The sequence below is a fragment of the Prunus dulcis genome, chromosome 1 (genome assembly GCF_902201215.1).
Source record: "Prunus dulcis chromosome 1, ALMONDv2, whole genome shotgun sequence".
NCBI lineage: Eukaryota > Viridiplantae > Streptophyta > Magnoliopsida > Rosales > Rosaceae > Prunus > Prunus dulcis.
This window is the reverse complement of record NC_047650.1, coordinates 39,028,617-39,051,668: the sequence shown is the minus strand read 5'-3', so window position 1 is coordinate 39,051,668 and position 23,052 is coordinate 39,028,617. Positions and strand designations below refer to the sequence as shown.

At 36.7% G+C, this 23,052-nt stretch overlaps 4 protein-coding genes across 4 annotated transcripts; 3 read left to right on the top strand and 1 right to left on the bottom strand.

The window, feature by feature from the left end:
• Positions 1–2,165: 2,165 nt before the first annotated feature.
• LOC117613828 (7-deoxyloganetin glucosyltransferase-like) lies at positions 2,166–4,077 on the top strand. The gene is made up of 2 exons (XM_034342417.1): positions 2,166–2,900; positions 2,999–4,077. The coding sequence occupies exons 1-2, from the start codon at positions 2,387–2,389 to the stop codon at positions 3,937–3,939; spliced, it is 1,455 nt and encodes a 484-aa protein (XP_034198308.1). The 5' UTR covers positions 2,166–2,386; the 3' UTR covers positions 3,940–4,077.
• Positions 4,078–6,498: 2,421 nt separating this feature from the next.
• Positions 6,499–8,451, top strand: LOC117636363 (7-deoxyloganetin glucosyltransferase-like). The gene is made up of 2 exons (XM_034370835.1): positions 6,499–7,230; positions 7,343–8,451. The coding sequence occupies exons 1-2, from the start codon at positions 6,720–6,722 to the stop codon at positions 8,281–8,283; spliced, it is 1,452 nt and encodes a 483-aa protein (XP_034226726.1). The 5' UTR covers positions 6,499–6,719; the 3' UTR covers positions 8,284–8,451.
• Positions 8,452–15,541: 7,090 nt separating this feature from the next.
• Positions 15,542–17,620, top strand: LOC117613382 (7-deoxyloganetin glucosyltransferase-like). The gene is made up of 2 exons (XM_034341994.1): positions 15,542–16,115; positions 16,411–17,620. Exons 1-2 carry the CDS (start codon positions 15,605–15,607, stop codon positions 17,358–17,360), a joined length of 1,461 nt encoding a protein of 486 aa, XP_034197885.1. The 5' UTR covers positions 15,542–15,604; the 3' UTR covers positions 17,361–17,620.
• Positions 17,621–19,817: 2,197 nt separating this feature from the next.
• LOC117616307 (protein TRANSPARENT TESTA 1) lies at positions 19,818–21,192 on the bottom strand. Its single transcript, XM_034345569.1, has 2 exons — positions 20,742–21,192; positions 19,818–20,357 (listed from the first exon to the last, which is right to left on the bottom strand). Exons 1-2 carry the CDS (start codon positions 21,150–21,152, stop codon positions 19,896–19,898), a joined length of 873 nt encoding a protein of 290 aa, XP_034201460.1. The 5' UTR covers positions 21,153–21,192; the 3' UTR covers positions 19,818–19,895.
• Positions 21,193–23,052: the final 1,860 nt, after the last annotated feature.

The following is a 23,052-nucleotide window of genomic DNA, read 5'->3' as shown; positions in this document are numbered from 1 at the left end:
TGTATAAATAGCTGGGTTAAAGCTATATAATGTGTCATAAAGTTTAATCCCTTTAAACAAAATCCTTGAAAGGATTGAAATTGCATGAAGCAAGTCCCTGAATGACATGTGCCTGAAGCACAAAATCCGTACTCAATACTAATATGCATAAATTGCCTCAGTGAGTACATTAATATGTTTGCAAACACATTAAAGCTTCTCAAGAGTTCCAGAAATATTTGTCTCGACTGAAAGATCAAGCATTATGCCAACGAGATTATTGCTTATACTAAGAAAGTATTGAAGCATTTTTATGAGGATTATCCGTTGGACACTTTAAGGATTTTCCGGAAGTATATTGGACCGGACATCGTATTTTCCAGATAGAGCTCAACTCCACCATCATTTTGGGATGATGTGAGGCATATTTGATGCTATCTAAGCATAACACCATATACGGGCATATTTTTGAGTGAAATTATAAATAGCCCAAGTGTTATTAGATATGCGGACTCTGGAAATCTCTATGGTCGCTTACTGGAAACAGCTAGTCATGAAGTTTTCAGGGGGAGATATTCATCAGGGGGAGCATGGTATTCATAAAGACTTTCATACACTGTACTCTTTTTCCTTCATCAGGTTTTTATCCCACTGGGTTTTTCCTGAACAGTGTCGCTCAAGATTGATCACAGAAGCAGTGTCAGACAGACAGATGATCAACAGTATGGCTTCAAGATATTCTATGCCAAGCATCAGGGGGAGCGTGCCATCAATAAAGACCTTTCCACACTGTACTCTTTTTCCTTCGTCCAGGTTTTTATCCCACTGGGTTTTTCCTGGCAAGGTTTTAACGAGGCAGTGTCGCACGCATGTCAATATACACAGAATTTTATGTTACACATGGTTATGTACTCTTTTTCCCTTCGACCAGTTTTTTATCCCACTGGGTTTTTACTGGCAAGGTTTTTAACGAGACATATTCCGTATCATTTGTGGTCTCCAAGGGGGAGTGTTGTAAATAATTAAGTGTGGAGCCCACATGTTGGAAGATTTTTCCTACAAAAGGGTTCATCCCTTCTCATTGTAATATACAGAGAAACATTCAATGAATGAAGAAGAAAGATCAGAATGAGAAATATTAAATCTCTATGTCTTCTCTCCATCTCAAATTCTCTCTAGTTTATAACAAGAAAACATTTTTGCGATGCAATCTCGTTGAGCCTATCTTTTTTGTCGAGCCACAAAGAGTAGAGAAAGTTGCTAATAAACTCAGCGTCAACTCATAATGTTGGTGTCCTATCCAAAAAAAAAAAAAGACACATAATGTAGGCTTAAAATTTAATGTTAAACTTGATCCACTTTACGATAGTAGTGATACTTTTGTCAAAAAATTCATATAAGTATATGTTGGTGGAGCATACGTCCCAAAACTACAAATAGTGAATAGCAGCGAATTTTTATAAACAAATCCATATAAGATTGTACTGATTCTTGTTCCATCAACAAATATAAAATATAAACAAATCCATATACATTCATCTTTTGTAGGACCCAAATTGGTTGATGGTTAAGGCAATAAATAAAGTCATATTCATGTGGAGATCTGATACTTTTGGATAGAAGAGGTGAGGCAATTAGCTCCAATAATTGGACTATGTGCTAAAGTTATTTGTGAATAAATTTTTTGTTATATTTTTATTTTTTATGAACATTTTACCTCAACAAATTTCAATTTCCAACATAATAATTGAATTAAGTTATTGCTAAATGCCTGATAACTTTTTAAATTACCTAACACCAGTTAATATATATTTATTTAGACTGAGAATGACAAATTTAAATATTTTTATCTTGTGTGCCAATGTCTTTTCAATTTCACCTCATATTAAATTACAAATATATATAATTACATAAATATATTTAGATAACTTTTCAAAGGAATTATGATTACTACCGGCCAGCAAACTATGATAAGTACAGTTTGTAAGAAAATAATTAAATACGGCACATTATTAAGAGATGTAGAAGGGTACAGGCAAGTATTTTTTTTATTTTTTTTCTGAACATTTTGTACTATATGTCTTACTGCGTGGGCATGTGCTCTCGCACAGTTCACAACATGTGCTCTCACGCAGTTCACACATCCTAAGACTGAGGAGCACACTTATCTATCAGGCATCTTAGACCCAAAAAAAACCACACATACACACACACACGTGGATTTTTCATATAATGTGGGAGGGTGAGTTCTACGTGCATTATTAATGGCCGGGAATTCCCTATCGGCTTGGTAGCACAGCTCATTGACCTTTTTACCACTTTAAAACTCCCAGGTACGTACTCTTTGTCATTGATTAGCATCCCATTTTCCTGGTTTGTGTTTGATTTGGGAGAGACGAGAGAGAGGATGAGCTCAATTGCCTTGATCTCAGAGAAGCCACATGCAGTCTTCGTGCCATTCCCATCTCAAGGTCACATAAACCCTCTCATGCAATTAGCCAAACTCCTCCACTACAAAGGCTTCCACATAACCTTTGTGAACACAGAGTACAACCACAAACGCCTCCTTAAATCTGGAGGTCCCGACGCTCTTAACGGCCTCCCCACGTTTCGATTTGAGACCATTCCCGATGGCCTCCCTCCAAACGATGCCGATGCCACGCAAGACTTATCATCCTTGTGTGATTCCACTAGCAAACACTCCTTGCCTCACTTCAGAGACCTTCTCTCCAAGCTCAATTCTTCGCCCGATTCGCCACGTGTCACTTGCTTAATCACTGATGGTGTTATGAGTTTCACTCTTGATGCAGCTCAGGAACTTGGTGTTCCCGCAGTTTTTTTCTGGACACCTAGTGCTTGTGGTTTCATGGGCTACGTTCAGTTTCATCAACTCATAGAAAAAGGTCTCACTCCTTTTGAAGGTATTAATCAATCAATCAATCAATTGTTTGATTAAGAGTAAACTGCCGTTTTTCCCTCTGAACAAAACATAACGGACTTAGTTAATTTGATTTTGCAGATGCCAGTTATTTTACAAACGGGCATTTAAATACTGAGCTAGATTGGGTACCAGGCATGAGGAACATCCGTTTGAAGGACTTCCCAACCTTCATGAGAACCACAGAGCCAGATGATATCATGCTGAATTTTCTGGTGGGTGAAACAGAGAGAACTAAGAAAGCTTCCGCCGTCATTCTGAACACATTTCATGACTTGGAACATGAAGTCATAGACGCACTTTCAACTTTGCTTCCACCTGTTTACTCCATTGGACCCCTAAACCTACAACTCAAACAGATCCCAGCAGATAACGAGTTGAAGTCGATTGTTTCAAACCTATGGATAGAGGAGCCAGAGTGTCTTCAATGGCTCGACACCAAAGAACCCAACTCTGTGGTTTATGTCAACTTTGGAAGCATTGCAGTCACCACAAATGAGCAGCTGATTGAGTTTGCTTGGGGACTTGCAAATAGCAAAAAAAACTTTCTATGGGTGATTAGGCCAGACCTTGTTAGGGGAGAATCAGCTGTGGTTCCGGCAGAGTTTTTGGAAGAGACGAAAGACAGGTCTCTATTGGCACATTGGTGCCCTCAAGAACAAGTCCTGAGCCACCCAGCGGTAGGAGGGTTCTTGACGCACAGTGGATGGAACTCTACACTGGAAAGTTTGTGCGGTGGGGTGCCTCTGATCTGTTGGTCCTTCTGTGGAGAGCAGCCAACCAATTGTAGGTACAGCTGCAGAGAATGGGGCGTAGGGTTGGAGGTAGGGGATGATGTGAACAGAAATTATGTGGAGGAGCTGGTGAGAAAGTTGATGGAGGGAGAGGAGGGCAAAAAGATGAGGAAGAAAGCCTTGGCGTGGAAGAAGTTGGCAGAGGAGGCTACTACTGGTCCAAATGGATCATCCTTTTTGGATTTGGAACAAATGGTTAACAAGGTGCTTCTATCTTCCAGAAATTAGAATGTATTAATTTTTTCACATCAACTTGTCCTTGGTACCACTTTCAAAACTCTATTTCCAGGAAAAATTCTTGGGTGTTGTAGCTGAAGAATTTGTCTTCTGAATTCCCTTATTTATTTATTTTTGGTAATTTGCTCATCTTTTTTGTTTGACCAAAATACAATTATTGAGTATTTTTTTGGGTGGTGTGCAATGTTTCTTAGATTAAGGCACACTCATTTCAACACAATGAAACTCGAGTTTCGCCCAGTGTTGTAGTGTTAATGTGTCATCGATTTCGTCAATCTTGTCCTTATGTTTTCACTTGGTGTGAGAATAGATCTGAAGTTAGTTTTCTCATTGAAGACAGCAGGTCTTTCTTTTCCTTTTTATCGTGATTGTAAGTTCTGGTTTGGTGTTTCGTCAGGCAATATTGCGGCCCATAGATTAGCTCGACTGTCACTGTCCTTAACTGAACACTCTGTTTGATATGGGGATTGTTTACTGATAACAGAATTGATGATAATAAGGACGAAATTGACACACAAATGGAATTAAGCTGAAAAAGTTGTTTAGTCTACGTTGAAATCTGTTTGAACATACTTCAATTCTTCTTTCTAATGAATTTTATTGGGAGCTGTTATTGCAACTCTAAAAAATTATCATGCACTACTCCCTTATAAAATCATAAGAGATAATTACAATTGAATGAATTAATGTATGATGTCTTCTTTGAAGTGTCAATAACAGTTTCCATTTTACATTTTTACAAGGCATTCTTCAGATTTAAATGAAAAAGGTGAATGTGCAAGGGGCTTGTAGTCAGTGGCGGAACCAGAATTTCAAATTAGAGGGAGTCATTCACAAGTTTATGAAGAATATGCTAAATTAATATGACACTAAACTACTCCTTTTGGCCTACTTCATAGCATCATTTTATATTGCTTAATAATATATCAATTCATTACAATCATAATTGTCCACAATTTCATATTTTATAATGATTAAATACTAATCTCATCATCTACATTATTATAGACTCAAAAATTAATAATTTATATTCCAACATAGAGAAAAAAATACAAAAAGGGTTCACAAAATCTAATATTAAGGTACCCAACTCAAACGTGAAAACAGAGAGGGAAATAAAAATTCACAAAGTTTAACTTAAACAAAAGAGAAAGAGAAAGAAAGGTTAAAAATGTAGGAATTTTTAGTGTAAATATCATAAACTAATCTAGAAGGTAAAAGAGAGAAGTAAAAAAGAGATTAAGACGTTTTGTTGTTGTAGACAAAAAATACAAAATATATACTATTTATTTTAGGATAAATATCTCCTAAAACTAATCAAATATGTTAAATATTATACATCATACATAATATTATAATACAATAAATAAAAGATGGAGTGGGGTCATGGGACCACACTGGTCTTTTAATGGCTTGCCCTTGCTTGTAGCTCAAGTGATTAAGAACAATTACACTTGCATCCAAGGTCCTAAGTTTGATTCCTCTCCCCTCAATATCGCTTATATAAAATAAAATAAAAAGTAAATGCATAAAACAACGCACATGTTCTTTCAAATGGAATTAACTAATGGGCATTGGCATAGACTCTTCGACATCTAGCCACAAGGATTTTCTAATGACTGGTGACTAGCATAGGCAAATGGCAAAAAGAAAGATTTAATGAGATTCTAGGGTGGTCACGATGAAAAATGATATGGTTTACTCAAATTTGAAATTTTATAAGGGGCTGAAGTGACTAAGAATATTTGTCTCTATAAGTTATAACCAAGGTCATGTATTTTATTCCCTCTTTTCAATATAGCTAGTATGAACAACAATTTAAAAATTCAAAAATATTAAACTAAACCAAAAAGTAATAACATCCATAATTAAGGTGACAAATAATGTTTGTTCTTCATAAAATGTAACCTTATACACAGGAGCATAGTTTGTTATTTTATTTTATTTTATAAATTATTGAATAATTATTTCAGGCTAGTTATCTTTGCACGAGTGTAAGTGAAAAAAATGGGAGTGTGAAACTTCTTTTTCTTTTTCCCAATGTAATTTATTCTCTAAAACTTCCCTTTTTTTTTCAAAAAAGTAAATTTAGGTTTTAGCCACAAAAAAACTTTAATTTTTTGAAAAAGCCAAAACTTTTTAAAAAAAGACAAAAACCTCACAACTTTCAAACCAAAACATGCAAATGTAAAGAATTCCTTAAGAAATCCAAAAATAAATAAATGCAATTTTGTCCATTTTGACTTCTTTTAAAAAATTTCTCTTTCTTTCAGCCTTTTCCAAAGTCTCCATGTTTGTTAAAGACTTTCTACATCTTAAAATTTATAAGAGCGTATGGCCCATGAAGAAATTATGAAAGTTGCCGGCCAGCATTTCTCTTCTGATTATGGCTGAACCTTGTGTGCGTTTTGGAGTCTACATACATTTCACACATTTCACACTTGCCCATGCGACAATATCTCCAATCCAACACACTAATCAGGCAGTCTTTGTGCGAGCATGTGTTCTGGACACCGTGGCCTTGGACTCATTTGGAAAGGTCGATCTCTGAGATTATAATAATCATAACACGAGGAATGACTGGCACTCAATTTATCTTAAAAAACAGATAGAGAATCCAAAAAATGCATCAACGGTCAAGAAGCACTTGCCCGCACAGTGAAGCCCTTGACCCTTCACCACTATAAAACTGCAAGTTCTTACACTTCTCTTAGCATCCCATCATCTCCATTTCCCTTTAGCTCTTTTGTGTAGGATATCATACAGAGAAAATGAGTCCAGTTGCCTCCAAAGAGAAGCCACATGCAGTTTTTGTACCCTTCCCAGCTCAGGGTCACATAAACCCTATGCTGCAATTAGCCAAGCTCCTCAACTACAAAGGCTTCCACATAACCTTTGTGAACACAGAGTTCAACCACAAGCGCATGCTTGAATCCCAAGGTTCCCACGCTCTCGACGGCCTCCCTTCGTTTCGATTCGAAACCATTCCCGACGGCCTCCCTCCGGCTGATGCCGATGCCAGGCGCAACTTGCCTTTGGTGTGCGATTCCACTAGTAAAACCTGCTTGGCACCCTTCGAGGCGCTTTTGACCAAGCTCAACTCTTCACCCGATTCCCCTCCTGTGACTTGTATTGTTGCTGATGGTGTCACCAGCTTCACCCTTGATGCAGCAGAGCATTTCGGGATCCCAGAAGTGCTTTTCTGGACAACTAGTGCTTGTGGCTTGATGGGCTACGTTCAGTATTACCGTCTCATTGAGAAGGGCCTCACTCCTTTTAAAGGTACTATCAATTAATCATTCAGGGGAAAAAAAAAAAAAACAGAAGTTCACTTTGTTTTAAAAACTTGAGTGTTAGCTAACTAGTTCCATTGATTTCTTAATTTGATCTGCAGATGCCAAGGATTTTGCAAATGGGTATTTGGATACAGAGATTGATTGGATCCCAGGCATGAAGGATGTCAGATTGAAGGACATGCCTAGCTTTATTAGAACCACAGACCCAAACGACATCATGCTGCATTATATGGTGTCTGAAACAGAGCGATCCAAAAAGGCTTCTGCTATTATTTTGAACACATTTGATGCCTTGGAGCAAGAAGTTGTGGATGCCCTTTCCACTTTGCTACCTCCTATTTACTCCATTGGACCCCTTCAGCTACCATACAGCGAGATTCCATCAGAATACAATGATTTGAAGGCGATCGGATCGAACCTGTGGGCAGAGAATACAGAGTGCCTTAACTGGCTGGACACCAAAGAGCCCAACTCTGTGGTTTATGTCAACTTTGGAAGCACCACAGTCATGACAAATGAGCAGCTGGTTGAGTTTTCTTGGGGACTTGCAAATAGCAAGAAGCCATTTTTGTGGATCATCAGGCCTGGCCTTGTTGCTGGAGAAACCGCTGTGGTGCCACCTGAGTTTTTGGAGGAGACCAAAGAGAGGGGTATGTTGGCAAGTTGGTGCCCTCAAGAACAGGTTCTGCTCCACTCAGCCATTGGAGGGTTCTTGACTCACAGTGGCTGGAACTCTACCCTCGAGGCCTTGTGCGGCGGAGTGCCTCTCATCTGCTGGCCTTTCTTTGCAGAGCAGCAAACAAATGTTAGGTACAGCTGCACACAGTGGGGCATAGGCATTGAGATAGACGGGGAAGTTAAAAGAGATTACATTGACGGTCTTGTGAGGACATTGATGGATGGAGAAGAGGGCAAAAAGATGAGGAAGAAAGCCCTTGAATGGAAGATGTTGGCAGAGGACGCCACTGCCCCAAAAGGGTCGTCTTACTTGGCTCTGGAAAATGTGGTTAGCAAAGTGCTTCTTTCCCCAAGAGATTAGAATTGATTCAATTCCATCTTGTTCTTTTTTTTATTTTTGGTGTTTTAATCTGTATTTGGATCATCCAGTTCCTGATAAAATAAAATAAAATATGCACGCCGAGGCTTTTGAGAAATTCAACTGCCTATTAATCTAAATAAAGGGTACTATTTCTGTTTTTAAATTGCAGTTTCATGTGTGATTAGTGGGTGAGATCAATGTTGGATTCAAGATTCGAAATCCGGTTGGGTGAAGTCCACATTAAAAACTCAATGTTATGAGTGAATCTCATTATAAAAAAAACATAAAAATATACACTTTAGTAGGGGGACGTAATAAGTCTTACCCTCAAATGTACCTCTATATATAAATAAAAGTTTAGCCCAAAAAAAAAAAAAAAAAAAAACCTACTCTTTTTCTTATTAAAAAAAAATTCCAAAAAATTCTTTATTTTCTTGGGGTTCAGATTGTGATCCGACATAACAAAAGATAACCTATTTAATCCAACATCCCAACAAAAAATCAAATAAATTCTCATAATAGCATCAATGACTTTAATCAAACATTAACATACCAACAACAAATCAAACTTCTCAACAATACCAATATCAAATCAAACATCTCAACAAAATTCCAAAGACCTAATTAATTTCAACAAAGTCAACAAATTATAATTCATTCTTAAGTAAACCTTAAAATTGATTAGAACACATAACTCCTAACCTATTTAAAATATGTTATATTCAATGTTGTCATTTACAACATCTTAAAATTTGGAGGTAGGAAATTAAAGAGAAGATAATTAAGGAGGAGAGAAATTTTAGATTATGCATACATGTGGGTTGCTTTTTGGGTGGGCATAGGTGTGTATGTTTCACATGGGTTGGCCTATTACATATGGGTACCCTACCTTGCCCTCGGCGTAGAACTACCCCTGGGTAGGGATGGCAACGGGCCGGGTAAGGGTCGGGTATAACAATACCATCCCCGTCCCCGCTCTCCATCCCCGCCCCCATCCCCGAACCAATCCCCGTTTAATAGGTTTCGGGGAATTCCCGTCCCCGTTCCCGTCGGGGGACTATCCTCCATACCCGCCCCGAATTTCTAATTTTTTTTGCACAAAAAATATTTATCATATATTTTAAAATTAAGTTTCATATTAAATTATCATTCAACACATCCAAATTAACTATAAAGTTCAACTCAACTATTCAAAATCACATCAATATGAAATTCTAAAAAATATTAGGAAGAATTAGGAGAGAGAGGTTAACTTAGGGTTAAACATAAATATTATAATTATATATTTATTTATTTAAATATAAACATATATATTTTCGGATCGGATTCGGGGATGGGGACGCCAATACCATCCCCTTCCCATACCCGTCGGGGATTTTTTAAGTTCGGGGATCCCCATACCCGATAACCATTTGGCCCCGAAATCTCCCCCCATTAAAGTCGGGGACCCGCCTCCGCGGGGATTTTTGCCATCCCTACCACTGGGTGGGATTGTATTGGACTATATCAATTAAATGGTTAGTCTTAACTGTTTTCGGTGCTCCGGAAATGATCTCATTAAAATGGACAACCATTCTGCATATTGTATCTTACAAAGATGAATAAGACTAATAAGAACTAGCTTAAACTCAACTCTAATCTAATTTAATCCGAAACACCAAACGAAATATAATAGTTTTCACTGAGATTGAGCTTAAATTCATTGCAGAAAAAAATATACATATATAGTTGTCTAATAATGTAATATGGCTTTACGCTATAGAATGAGACGTTATGACCACGTCAGCGGGTTATACTCTCACTTAAAATCTAACACGTGTCAATTTTAAAAAAATAATTATATTTTTTTCATAGTTGTATTTTGTCTTCCAACTTTATCCTGAATAAATTTTATTTAACTTTTTTTGAAAAATATGAAAAAGAAAAAAAGATTGTAGCAGTGTCCCACCAAGATCCCATCGGCAATCTGTCTACCGGGTTACTTGGTTGCCCATAACATCCATCATTACATTTCTTTCAGTTGTGGGTTGTCAACTTATCATCATAGGAGATGCTTTTGAATATTTCTGATTTGCACATATATATATATATATTCAAGACAAGATTTTTGGCTTTTTCTTAATGCGTTAATGAGAGGGAGGTAAAGAGGGGTTGGTGATGTTGGATGAGAAGGGAGAGAAAGGCTGGGGTGGGTGGCGAGGGAAAAGAGAGAAGACAGCTTGGTGGCGAGGAAGAAGCGAACGGTGGGAGAGGGATTAGGTCTAATTAATGTTGAAGGGTGAACCTGGAAGACAAAGTTCATGTGTAATTGTCTTTTAATTTTTTTTAAAATTGATACGTATTAAATTTTAAATAAGAGTACCACTAGTTGACGTGATGATACCGTATCACTCTATAACGCACAAAGGTACATTCATTGCTGATGAACCGCTTCGTCAGATCATCAATTAATATATAATGTTTATTACGAATTAGTCCAACAGCCAATGCACATTGCATTGAATTCATGGCTCACCAGACTCCAGTGTTGCATCACAATCTTATGCATGCAATGCAATCAGCGGCGCTTTGAAGGGATCCGCCTTGTTTAGTTTTACTTTAGTTTACACCTAGAACATCACGCCAATTTAATATATTATCACCTTCGGCTTTGATCATTATCCGAACTGTAATATAATATCATGTTTGATTTAGATCTTAAACTAGTGGCATAAACAATAATTAAGCAAACATTTTACCATTGAAGATGGAGAAGTTTAATAATAAAAAGGAGGTGCATTATGCAATGAAACAAACACATGAGATGGTGATAATAACCAATACAGAAAATGTTAAGTGTTTAAAAAAAAAAAAAAACAAAGATTAATATAGGTAGTTTGATTCGGTTTATGTAGCTTTCATGAATAATTGTTATTTGGTTCAGTTTCGTTTAAGATTAACTTTTTTAGTGTAAAAACTCAATCAAACCGTTTGTATTAGTTTGATTTGGCTGGTTGTATAATTGAGACGCATAGAATTTTGCAGAAAATGGTATCATGAAATAAAATCAAAATTTTCCAATTCAAGTTTTGGATCTAAATGGAGTTTTCTTCCATATATTTACTAAAATACAAACTGAGTTGACTTTTCTCTTTCGGACCTCACTTGTATCCACTAATTAATTCCATGTTTTTAGCACTAATTCTCACTTCAAAATACAATTATAAGTAGAAAGTCATGTTGATAAATGGAAAAAAAAGAAGAACAACTCAAACAAATTTTAACCTTTCCCTCCTCCAAAGGGCATGTAGGAGTGGAATCTGACGCAAATGCCCACTTGTCTGGTGTGTGACGGGCACTTTTTTGTACTTTTTCTAATAATTTCCATCTTTCGACCAAAATATAATAATAATTTCCATGCAGCCCTTGTCTTTCGTTTTCTGGCATCCGTGTCTTCACATTTTTTGTTATCATGAGAATTATTCAAACCTAACAATAATTATAGACAGCATTGGAGATTTCTCCATATATTTGTCAACATCTTCCACTGACTTTTTGTAGTGATATGCTTGAAATCTGAACCACAAAAACAAATGCAAATCCAACGCTTGCCATAATCCTTCTCATGCGTTTCCGGTCATCTTTCACTGCCAACTACTTGCCATACTTGCTGCACGTAATGGGCTTCCATGTCATGCTTCCTGTTGTAGTGCGTTTGAAAGGCCCGAAATCTGGCTCCGTTTGGATGGAAGTCGTAGAAAGAAAAGATTAGATCGAATGTGTTTGAGATAACTAGCCATAAATATAGTATATTTGGAATGAGTTTCAAATGACTTTGTGTGCAATAATTCATTTGTTTTCGTCATTTCATTCTTATTCAAATCTTAGTATACATATATCGTAATCAGGGGTGGCCCTGAGGGTGTGCAAGTGGTGCCACCGCACAGGGCCCCTTATTTTTCAGGGGCCCCAATTTTTTTTCATGTGTATAATATATGTAGAGTGCTGCTATTTTCACCCACCTCATATTTTTCCACCCACCTTGTTTTAAAAAATTTAAAGATAAATTTATCCCTATGTAAAAATGACTTCTAAAACCCTAAAAATAAAACAAATTTTAAAAAGAAAATATATTTTTTCTTTTACTCTCCATATTCTTTCCATCTTCCTGACCTCAACAAATTCAGAGAGCATTGATCTACCCATCCCAATCCTTTGAAAAGTTTTTTTAAAAAAATTCAAATCAAATTCTCAACTCTACCTTTAATATTGTGTCAGGGTTGGTAGGTGTTGATAATAGAGGCCAAATCCTTTAATTTTATTCCATTTTAAAGATTTTTTAGTATGATTAACCCACATACGGGTCCTTATTCCATATAACATCACTTCAATTAAAAATCCATTGTAGTCTTGTTGGTTGTATGTTGTTGTGGTGGTGGTGTCGCGGTCGTGAAGCCACCAGTACTACTAAGGGGTTGATGAGAATATTAATATGGTAGGGTAAGGTTGTGATGTTGAAAACAAATGAAGAAGATGAAGAAAGTTTTATTTTATTTTTTTTGGGTTAAAATTTTTATGTTTTTAACTTGGAGTTGATGGTGTTTGGTCGAATTAATAATTAAAGGGTATTTTAGGAATAATGGTGGGTGGAAAAGTAGGATTTTAATTTTTCAAATTTATATAGTAGGTGAGAAAATAGGACAGATAGGTGGAAATATCTATATACAGAGTGAGCAAATTGTTGACACAAAGACGTTTCTAGTTGTGTTGGTTTGTAGGGCCTCAACTTCTATTCAGGACTCGACTTCAAAACCTGCTTGTGTTAAAGGCTGGTCCGATGTCAACACCAACATTCAATATCCCATCTACTTTCACAACCACAAACTGAAATAATAAATACCCGATCACAATGAATTAGTCAGTAATTATGCTCAGATATTCTATTTAGCAAAAATAATGCATCCAACTAAGTCAACCAAAATAATTGCATCAAAGTAATGATGTTGTTGGAATATTGATACAAAATAAATTAGGTGTTAAAAAATATTTAATATCTGAGTATGACCTATGATGACAAAGACTCATCGTCACAATCATGGTGATTATTCAAAAGGCGTAACATCTCTGACCCAATGTAATCGATTTAATCCAATTTAATTCTTTTGTGAAATTTCAATTTTGTCCTTGGGAGCAGGGGTACTTTGATCACTTGAAGAAAAAAAAAAAAACATTTATTGTATGGTATTACATAATGGTGTAAGTTTGTGTTAGCTTATGTGAGGCCCCAATTTAAAGTTTGTACAGGGCCTTCAAAATCTCAAGACCGGCCCTGATCGTAATAATCTAAATAAAAAAATTTAACCTTCTAATTTCTTCAAACTCCCGGAATTTGAAATCACTCCATCTAAATGGATCGACTCTTAAAGGATTTGTTTGCTCTTAGGTGGTCCACTCCATGTTGGCTTTTCAATATTTAGCACGACAAAAAGAAATGGATGTCTAATATGGCTCAAGGACTGGCATTTTCTTGGGAGCTGATGCAATGAAATAGGTAAATTTTTGCCGAGATTTGGAAGATCTGATTTGTAATTTAAAGCCCTATCCATCTGCCGTATGAAACATAGCATGACATTAGAAATCAGATATCTGTGGTGCCAGTGGTGATACTGCTTGCATACCATGTTCCTTGGCAGGTTTTTGGATTAATATGCAAGTTGGCTAAGATGACGTGCTCTCTCTATAATTGTACTATGAATACATGTGCTCTCATGAAAGCTCGATCGGTGGTGTTATCACTTTCTTTTTCTTTTTTTTTTTTTTTTTTCTTTTTTTTTTTTTCTTTTTTTTTTTTTCTGTACAACAAAAATATATTAAGCACCAAAAAGAAAAATAAAAAAAGAAGTTCCAAAACAAGGCAAGCCATAAAGGGCTCAGCCCAACTTATAATGAATATCAGACACCAGGCCGAACAAGCAACTGATGGCATGTTTATTCGTAATTGGATTAAAAGTAATTGAATTGAGGAAGAGTTGGATTGAGGAGAATTAGATTTCAGATTCCTATTGAAGTTGTTTACTAAATCATATGGAATTGGGGTATGAGTGGTACTAATTACTAAAATGTCCTAGTTGTTGGGTTTAAGTAGATGGCAAATTTGAAAATTTGAAAATTGTGTGAGGATATAATGGGTCAAAAAGATAAATTCCTAATGGGTTAATTCTCCAGGAATTAGAATACCACCTCCCATCCAAGAATTGAATTCCTCCAAAATAAGAAATTCAAATCCTAATTTCGTGTGGACCCCACTCACTTTTCAATTCCTTGATATGAAGTAAACGCAGGAATCCTCTATAAGTGGAATTCAATTCCTGATGAGAATTCCAATTCATGATTAGTAACCACACCATGAGTTATCTGGCTGAATTTATAAAAAGCCGTACTGTTCCTCATATCTTACTTAGCCGATACACTAGTTGCCAAATGGTTTTTTTTATTATTTAAAACTTTAAAATTACGAAAGAGAAAATGAGTTTGATTTTTGTGTCTCGTGAAAATAGGACCATGTTTTTACTTTGATTTTGATTTAAAAAAAATTTTAATATGAAAAATTGTTAATTTACTATATTATCCTTAGTTTTTACAACTATGCCTCATATTATCTGCTAGACTTCGCGTAGATTATTTCGCCCATTCATGTTTATTATGCTTTGACCTAGTTTTCGTTGGGTGCAATGTCCCTCTTCTTAGAGTACTATCACTCATTTGCCATGGCAAAAGGCAAGGGCTACTGTTCATATGAATGGTGACTGCCTTAGCAATTATTTTTGATGCATTCCCCCATTGCCACGGCAACTCAAGAGCAACAACTATTCACATGAAATATAATGAGAGAAATTTATATGGAGTTTTGGTGTGGGAAGTGAAGAATATGACTAGGTATTTATATATAAAAAATTCTGAATTTTTCCATTTTTTTTTCTCCATTTTTTAATATTTAAATTGGCTATTGACGTCAGCGTGAGGTTAGCTTGCCCAAACAAGTCTTGCCTATGGGCTTGCCCAGACTTGAGTATGGCCCACATCTGCCTGAGGAATATAGTGCTTATACATGTTCTGTTTCACACGTTTCTCGCATTCTAGATTGAGGAACATAATGATTTGTCGTTAACTATGCATGATTGGTGCGGAATGGAAATAAAAGGAATGGTCATGATTTAAAAATGTGGCAAAGTTGATCAGAGAATACAATGTACGTGTCACTGCTATAAAACTGCAGGTACTCTTCACCATAGCATATCCTATTTTCCATAGGTTTTGTGTGTGATTTGAGAGAAACGAGAGAATGGGTTCTGTTGCCTTGACAAAGAAGCCACATGCAGTTTGCATACCCTACCCAGCTCAAGGTCACATAACCCCAATGCTGAAATTAGCTAAGCTCCTCCACTACAAAGGTTTTCATATAACCTTTGTGAACACAGAGTTCAACCACAAACGCCTCCTTAAATCTCGAGGTCCCAACTCTCTCGACGGCCTCCCCTCCTTTCAATTCGAGACCATTCCTGATGGCCTCCCTCCATCTGATGACAACGCCACCCAAGACATACCATCCCTATGCCTTTCCACTAGTAAAAATTGCTTAGGACCCTTCAGAGACCTTTTATCAAAGCTTAACTCTTTACCCCATTCCCCTCCAGTTACTTGCTTAGTTTCTGATGGTGGCATGACATTCTCACTTGATGCAGCCCAAGAATTTGGCATTCCCTGTGTTCTTTTCGAAACAACGAGTGCTTGTGGCTCGTTGGGTTACCTTCAGTATCTCCCTCTCATGGAAAAGGGTTTAATTCCTCTTAAAGGTACTATTATATTGATAAAAACGTTCACTTGTCAAACAATATTTATGTTATTAGAATGTGAATCTGAATAGTAATCAAGTTGATTCTTGTATACTATATATTCAATCTAACAAGATACGCATTTGTCTAATAAAAGAATATTTCAATCTTCAAAAATAATCAATTAAAAAAAAAAGAGGAATTTACTTCAAATTCCTCACTGGTCATTTGGGGACACTACATAATAAAATTGTTACTTTTTCTTTTTTCTTTTTTGGTTAGAATGTTTGACTCACTAGACCTATTTGATTTGCAGATGCCAGCTATTTGACAAATGGGTATTTAGATACTGTAATAGATTGGATACCAGGCATGAGACATATTCGTTTGAGGGACTTGCCAACCTTCGTCAGAACCACAGATCCAAATGACATCATGCTGAAATATCTTGTGAGTGAGTACGAAAGAGCCCAGAAAGCTTCAGCAATCATTTTCAACACATTTGACGCCTTAGAGCTTGAAGTTCTGGATGCACTTTCGACTTTGCTACCACCTATTTACTGCATTGGACCCCTTCAACTACAGGTTAGTCAGATTCCATCAGATTATAACAATTTGAAGTCGATTGAATCAAATCTATGGAGAGAAGAAACAGAGTGCCTTGAATGGCTTGACTCAAAAGAACCAAATTCTGTGGTTTATGTCAACTTTGGAAGCATCACAGTCATGACATCTGAGCAACTAATTGAGTTTGTTTGGGGACTTGCAAATAGCAACAAGGCCTTTTTATGGGTTATAAGGCCTGACCTTGTTCTTGGAGAATCCGCTGCGGTTCCACCGGAGTTTTTGGAAGAGACCAAAGAAAGGGGTCTATTCGCAAGTTGGTGCCCTCAAGAACAAGTCCTGAGCCACCCAGCTGTAGGAGGGTTCTTGACACACAGTGGATGGAACTCTTCCCTTGAAAGTTTGTGTGGTGGAGTGCCCATGATCTGTTGGCCCTTCTTTGCAGAGCAACAAACCAATTGCAGGTTCTGTTGCAAAGAATGGGGCGTAGGCATAGAGATAGAGGGTGATGTTAAAAGAAACTACATAGAGGACCTTGTGCGAACATTAATGGAGGGAGAGAAGGGCAAAGAGATGAGGAAGAAAGCCATGGAATGGAAGAAGTTGGCAGAGGAGGCCGCTACTGGTCCAAATGGGTTATCATTCTTGGCTTTGGACAACATCATTAACCGGGTTCTTCTTTCTCCAAGAAATCTTAATTGACTAGAATCTAACTAGTTGTTTCAGTCCATACTTGGATCATCTTGTTCCTGATAAGAAGTTCCTTTTTGTTTGAATTTTTATGTGCTTTGGTGTAGTTTTTGAATTTCTTGGGTCATGAGAAGTTCCTTTTTGCTTTTTTGTTTGTTTTATGTGCTTGCTTTCCAAGTAGGCGTATCTAATAATAATGCTTCACGAACTCTTGTAATTTTAAAATGGAACATTTGATCAATATACACATCAATGATGTGATTTCGAATTTTGATTCCATGTCACAAGCAAACCATCAAAAAGGCAAGAAACTATATCAAGCAAGGGACATCAATTATGTGATTTCAACTTTTGATTTTATGTTAGCTCAATGGGTTGAGTGTTTACACTAGAATTCGAAGTCCTGCATTCCAATCCTCCAATATATAAAATTTTAAAAATAAATTCAAAAGAAGTTCTTCTGGTACCCGAAATTTCTGTCTACAATGGTAGTTTAGAGTATTATCTATTACTATTAGGCCATTACTCGAGTCTCTATTGTCCCCTTTTGAGTTTTTACTTTTCGTGAGTTTTTACGGTTTAAAGAATTTAGCATTTTTCCGTTTAATACTCGTATTAAACACGTATGTGCTTTTCAATAATACTTCTATTTTTCGTACACGTCTTAAAGACTCGGTGAAATATACGTATTTAAAAAACCAACATACAATACATGTATCGTACACATACGTATGTATTTTTCATGTTTAATACAAGTGTTTAATACAAAATTTTCAATAAGACACACAAAAATCACGTATTGTACACATAATTCTCACAAATTGTTGAATAAAAATAACATATATTAAAAATGTATATGAATTATATTAAAATATAATACAGTGGCCATACTTTTAAGTTGTAATTTACCAAAATTTTGCCGAATAAAACACATAAGTATTTTATTCATATTTTTTTCCGTTTTGTATTTTACTAACTATGAATGAATGTGAGAGGCTAATTGATAGGCAGGTCCTCTTTTTTTTTTTTTTTTGGGTTGCTTTTTTAAAATAGTCTAGCCGTGTGCCTATACGAGCTTTTAAATTTTTTTAAACTAGTATAGCCGGGCGATAGCCGACGGCTATACTGTTTTTACACGTGAGAGACTAAGCGCTGCGGTCTTTTTAAAAAATAAACGCGTCTATACTCGGTTCTTTAAACAATAGTATAGCCGCACGGCTATACTCGGTTCTCTCTAATTTTTTTTAATAGTATAACCGCGCGGCTATACTATTAAAATACTATTAAAAAAAATTAGAGAGAACCGAGTATAGCCTTTTTTCCCTATAATTTTCGTTTATCGATACGAGTAACTTAGAGCATTATCCATTATTATTAGGCCATTACCTGAGTCTCTATTATCCCCCTTTGAGTTTTTACTTTTCGTGACCCTTTAGTTTTTGGCAAACTTTAAATCTCACTTTTGTACCTTGGGATACAATTGAAAAAAGAAAACAGATGTTGGCTGGCTTTGGCCCAGCACCTGCCAGGCTGCCACTCATCGTCCACCCAAGTTCCCTCACTAAAGCTTCCATTTTCACAAAAGTTCCTGTGTATGCCTGAGAAAGCACAATAATGCCTTATTGTAAGCCCAAGTACTTGTAACTGGGGAAAAAAGAAATGGCTTTCACAAATAAGCCTCTCAAAAGTCTAATTCATAATTTAGAAAAACACTTAAAGTCATGCACATGGGATGAGGAAATTTGAGACTGTTAAGGAATTCTAAAATGTTCAAAAATTTCTAACTCTCTTGAAAGTAAGTGTTTCTCAGTAATATTATCAATTTATGGATCTTGAACTAATTAAATAGAAAAGAAACTTTTAGGCTCTTCACAACGTGAATATTAGTCTTCACAAAAGGGGTTTGTATTGAATTTTTTGGTACCAAATATACTAAAAATCACTACTTCGATATATTAGGCACCAAAAATGCCAATACAAACCACTTTTGTAGACCAATAAACAAGCCCATTGTTTTTCTTAGTAGTGTAACGTGAGAGCTAGACACATACATAGTAAGTTCTTATTATTATAAACATTATTTGCTCTAAGAAATAGCAAGAGGTCGGCCCTGAAGGGTCTCGCATCAAGGAGGGCTTGAAAGTTGAAACAAACTATTTATCACAATAAAGTCAAGTTTATTGTGCAGCGCTAACCATTGTGTGCAGGCTGCAGCGCAGTTGATGTTTGTTTCCTAACTTTAGGTGGCCAAGTTTAATTCCCATGCTGCCTTTCTAAGTCTTTTTTTAGTTAAAATGGTTCAAATTTTACCTTTTTTTATTTTAAAAATCTTTACAGTGCAGAGAAGTTGGCTATTTTTCAGAATTTCCCTTACAAATATGATCTCTAAATTACATGATGACACCACAGTTTTCTACTGAAAGGAAAATATCATGGAAATAGTCAACTGATTTGTGTATCAAACTCATAGAATTTTTCATTCAAATCTTCGTCAACGATTCTTCATCATAAAAAGTTCAAGAGGGGAACACAAAATTTTCATTTGCCTTAAGAGGTTGTGTCACTTGACATGCCTTTAAACAACGATGGTGTGGTACTAGTATCCTCATCAAGATCCCTGACTTCATCAAAAGAATTAGGTGGAAAAGGTCTATGGCCATGGCCAAAAGCCTTGATATGGTCTTTGAGTGATCTCTTGTGCTTAAAATCCGAACCACAAATGCAAAGCCAGCGCTTGCCACAATTCTTCTCATGTGTTCTCCAGTCTCCTTTCACTGCCAGCAGCTTCCCACACTTGCGACACATGAAGGGCTTCATGCCATGCTTCCTCTTGTAGTGTGTTTGAAGGGTCCGAAAGTCCTTTAGAGGCTTTGCTCTTGGGTGGTCTATGTTGTTTTTGCAACCTTCTGCACAGCAATAGCATGGGATGTTTAGCATGGCTCGAGGCTGTGTTCCTTTCAGTGACTCTGGCCCTCTTCGATACTGCGACCCATGCCCCCACATGTGCATCTTCCATGGGAATGATGATATGACAGTGAAAAGCACAGGAATAGTGAAATCAATTAATAAGAACATATAAAAGGAAACTTCTAAATTTCAGGTAGTAAATTTTTCCAACGTTGTTAATCAAACCAAAGCATGGCTTGAGGGTTTCGAATGCTAAACTGAAGTCCGTTTGGTTGGCTCGAAAGGTTTTCTTTTTAAAATCAAGGAATAATATATGGTATTAAACCAAAACCCTCCAAGCCAACCAAATAGGCTTCAGTTTAATTACCGAATTGTGAAAGGGATTCATATATTGAACATTTGTGTGTGTACGTATCTTATATATGTGAAATTTTGTACCAAATATTCGAAAGAGACTTAAATTATAATTTAGACAACTAACCGTACCTGCAGATTATTGTAGCGGTTAAATGTTTTGAAGCAGACATGGCAAGAAAAATGGGTGAAGCCAATGAGTATTTGTTCTGGAGTTGGAATCCAATATTTTTGTGCTGTCACATTGTTTTCATCTTCCTTCTCATTCAAATAGTTCATAGAGCCATCTGAATATTCTGGAAGGCCAATGTGCAGGGCCACAGTGACTTCATCCTCTTTATGATCTTCATTGCATGCTTTAGGGTTTTCATCATGGGAATTAGGCACCTGATGCTCAGGTGAACGAAGCAGGCAGTTTATCAGTGGTAGAGGTTCAAGATAAGCATTTGGGGTCTTATAATTTGGAAAAAGATTGAGGGTCTCAACATGATCATTGGCAGAAAAGAAGGGGGAGGAGCTAGATGAAAATTCAGAGGGCTCCATATTATAAGAGCACTAATTATTAAAACTACATAGAATGAATGGTGTGCAACATAATTGATTTAAGATCAAGGCATTTATAATGAGATCATAGCTTGAAATGAATGCATGGTAATCATGAGTGAGAGAGAGAGAGAGAGAGAGAGAAGGGGTTGGCTGGAGAATATTGCAGTTGAGTGAAAAGAACCATTGTTGAGGGGGTCATAACTATGTGCTGTCTGCACTGTGTGTATCTTTGGGGAAAGGAAGGAAATAACCTTAAATTCTGTGGCCCCTGTCATCTGAATTTAGCAACATTTGCACCACAGAGGGTTGAAAATCTAAGGCAATTTGTATCATCATGCTCTCTCTCTCTCTCTCTCTCTCTCTCTCTCTCTCTCTCTCTCTCTCTCTCTCTCTCTGCAAATGTACATACCCAACAGTCAACTCACACCAGACACACACAGAAGAGCAGAGGGGGAGAGAGAGAGAGAGAGAGAGAGAGAGAGAGAGAGAGAGAGAGAGTTGCAGGGTGAATCATTAATTTCTAGTTATTTAGGATGTGCATGTGGACATTTCAATCAATATTCATTCCGTGCAAGTTTTACTTAACCTAGCTATATAGTTTGATTAGTCGTTCATCCTAGCTACCTTTATTTTCTGAAAGCTGACATGCTATCTTTCAATTAATTACCATTTACCACAGCAGTAAAGCCAGTAGCACTAGTTCTGGAGCTTAGAGAAGAATGAATGCATGCGGTTTTCTTTGCATTCGATACTGAACTAGCCATATGATAGCTAGCAAAAGCAATATACTTTGATCAACATCATCAAGCCATTATGTGATCATTGTGTAGACTGTGAGACGTAGGAGGCAAATTATTCACTGAATAAATTTTTCAAAAAAAATAAAAATAAACATAAACTAAAGAGTTTGAGGGCTATTGGATCAACTGGCCCATGGTCCAAAAGAAACGGGCCAAAAAACTTTAGTACTGGGCCAAAATTCAAGCTCAAAGCTTGATCACCTCCTAAGGGCAGCTCCAGCGCAAGGAGCAAAGGCAGGAAAAAGGCAATCCCAGGCCCAAAAACCCCCTCCTAAATGCAAGGTCCAGCCCTAGCAATGGGTGAGACCCACCAGCCGGGTCAAGTCCATGTGCAAAAATTTCCTGGGCTAGTGCCCAAAGGCTGCTAACACAATGCTGACTTCAGCAACCAAAAATTTTTATAAAAAAAATTGAAAAAAATACCTAGAATTTTAGAATTTTTTTATATATATAAATACCTATCCGTATTATTTACTTCCCACACCAAAAACTCTATACAAATTCATTTGCTCATATCTTATGTAAATAGTAATTGCCCTTACCCTTGCCCTTGCCCTTGCGCTTGCCCTTGCCCATAGGGGTGGAGATAAAAAAGGCAAGGTTTGCACTATTCACGTGAATAGTGGCAAACCTTGCCTTGCCCTTCCCCTTTGGGGTGGAGGTGCTCTAATAGAAGAGTTTACTCAACTCAACAAGGGCTGAGCCGAAGCCCAATTATGGGTAAAACGAGTTGGGTGAAGTGTATTTCAAAGTTTTAACTTTAGGCAAATCACGCTCCTTTTAAGTTTGACAAATGAGGGTTGATTTATACATGGAATTTCTTTCAATATTGAAAAGAGAAACATCACTAAACTAATAGCAAATTCTTATGCAAATGAGGTTCTTAAAAGAGCAAATCTTGTACAATAACGTGAAAGAGACCCCTCATCCTTAGTTTTGTGTATGTGTATGAAGATTCCGAAAGAGGCAAAGGTTGAGAATTGATTTCTTGTCACAAGTGTGGGGGTAGATGAACGCGTAGAGTATAAACCTCGTGTATTCTTTTCTTCTTCTTTTTTTCTCTCTCTACGTAAGGCTACACAATGCACATAAACTTA

Coding starts and splice junctions, on each gene's coding strand:
- LOC117613382 (XM_034341994.1), top strand. CDS start 15,605: ATGGGTTCTGTTGCCTTGACAAAGAAGCCACATGCAGTTTGCATACCC. Junction 16,116..16,410: donor GGGTTTAATTCCTCTTAAAG/GTACTATTATAT, acceptor TTTGATTTGCAG/ATGCCAGCTATTTGACAAAT.
- LOC117613828 (XM_034342417.1), top strand. CDS start 2,387: ATGAGCTCAATTGCCTTGATCTCAGAGAAGCCACATGCAGTCTTCGTG. Junction 2,901..2,998: donor AGGTCTCACTCCTTTTGAAG/GTATTAATCAAT, acceptor TTGATTTTGCAG/ATGCCAGTTATTTTACAAAC.
- LOC117636363 (XM_034370835.1), top strand. CDS start 6,720: ATGAGTCCAGTTGCCTCCAAAGAGAAGCCACATGCAGTTTTTGTACCC. Junction 7,231..7,342: donor GGGCCTCACTCCTTTTAAAG/GTACTATCAATT, acceptor TTTGATCTGCAG/ATGCCAAGGATTTTGCAAAT.
- LOC117616307 (XM_034345569.1), bottom strand. CDS start 21,152: ATGGAGCCCTCTGAATTTTCATCTAGCTCCTCCCCCTTCTTTTCTGCC. Junction 20,358..20,741: donor ACCGCTACAATAATCTGCAG/GTACGGTTAGTT, acceptor TTCCCATGGAAG/ATGCACATGTGGGGGCATGG.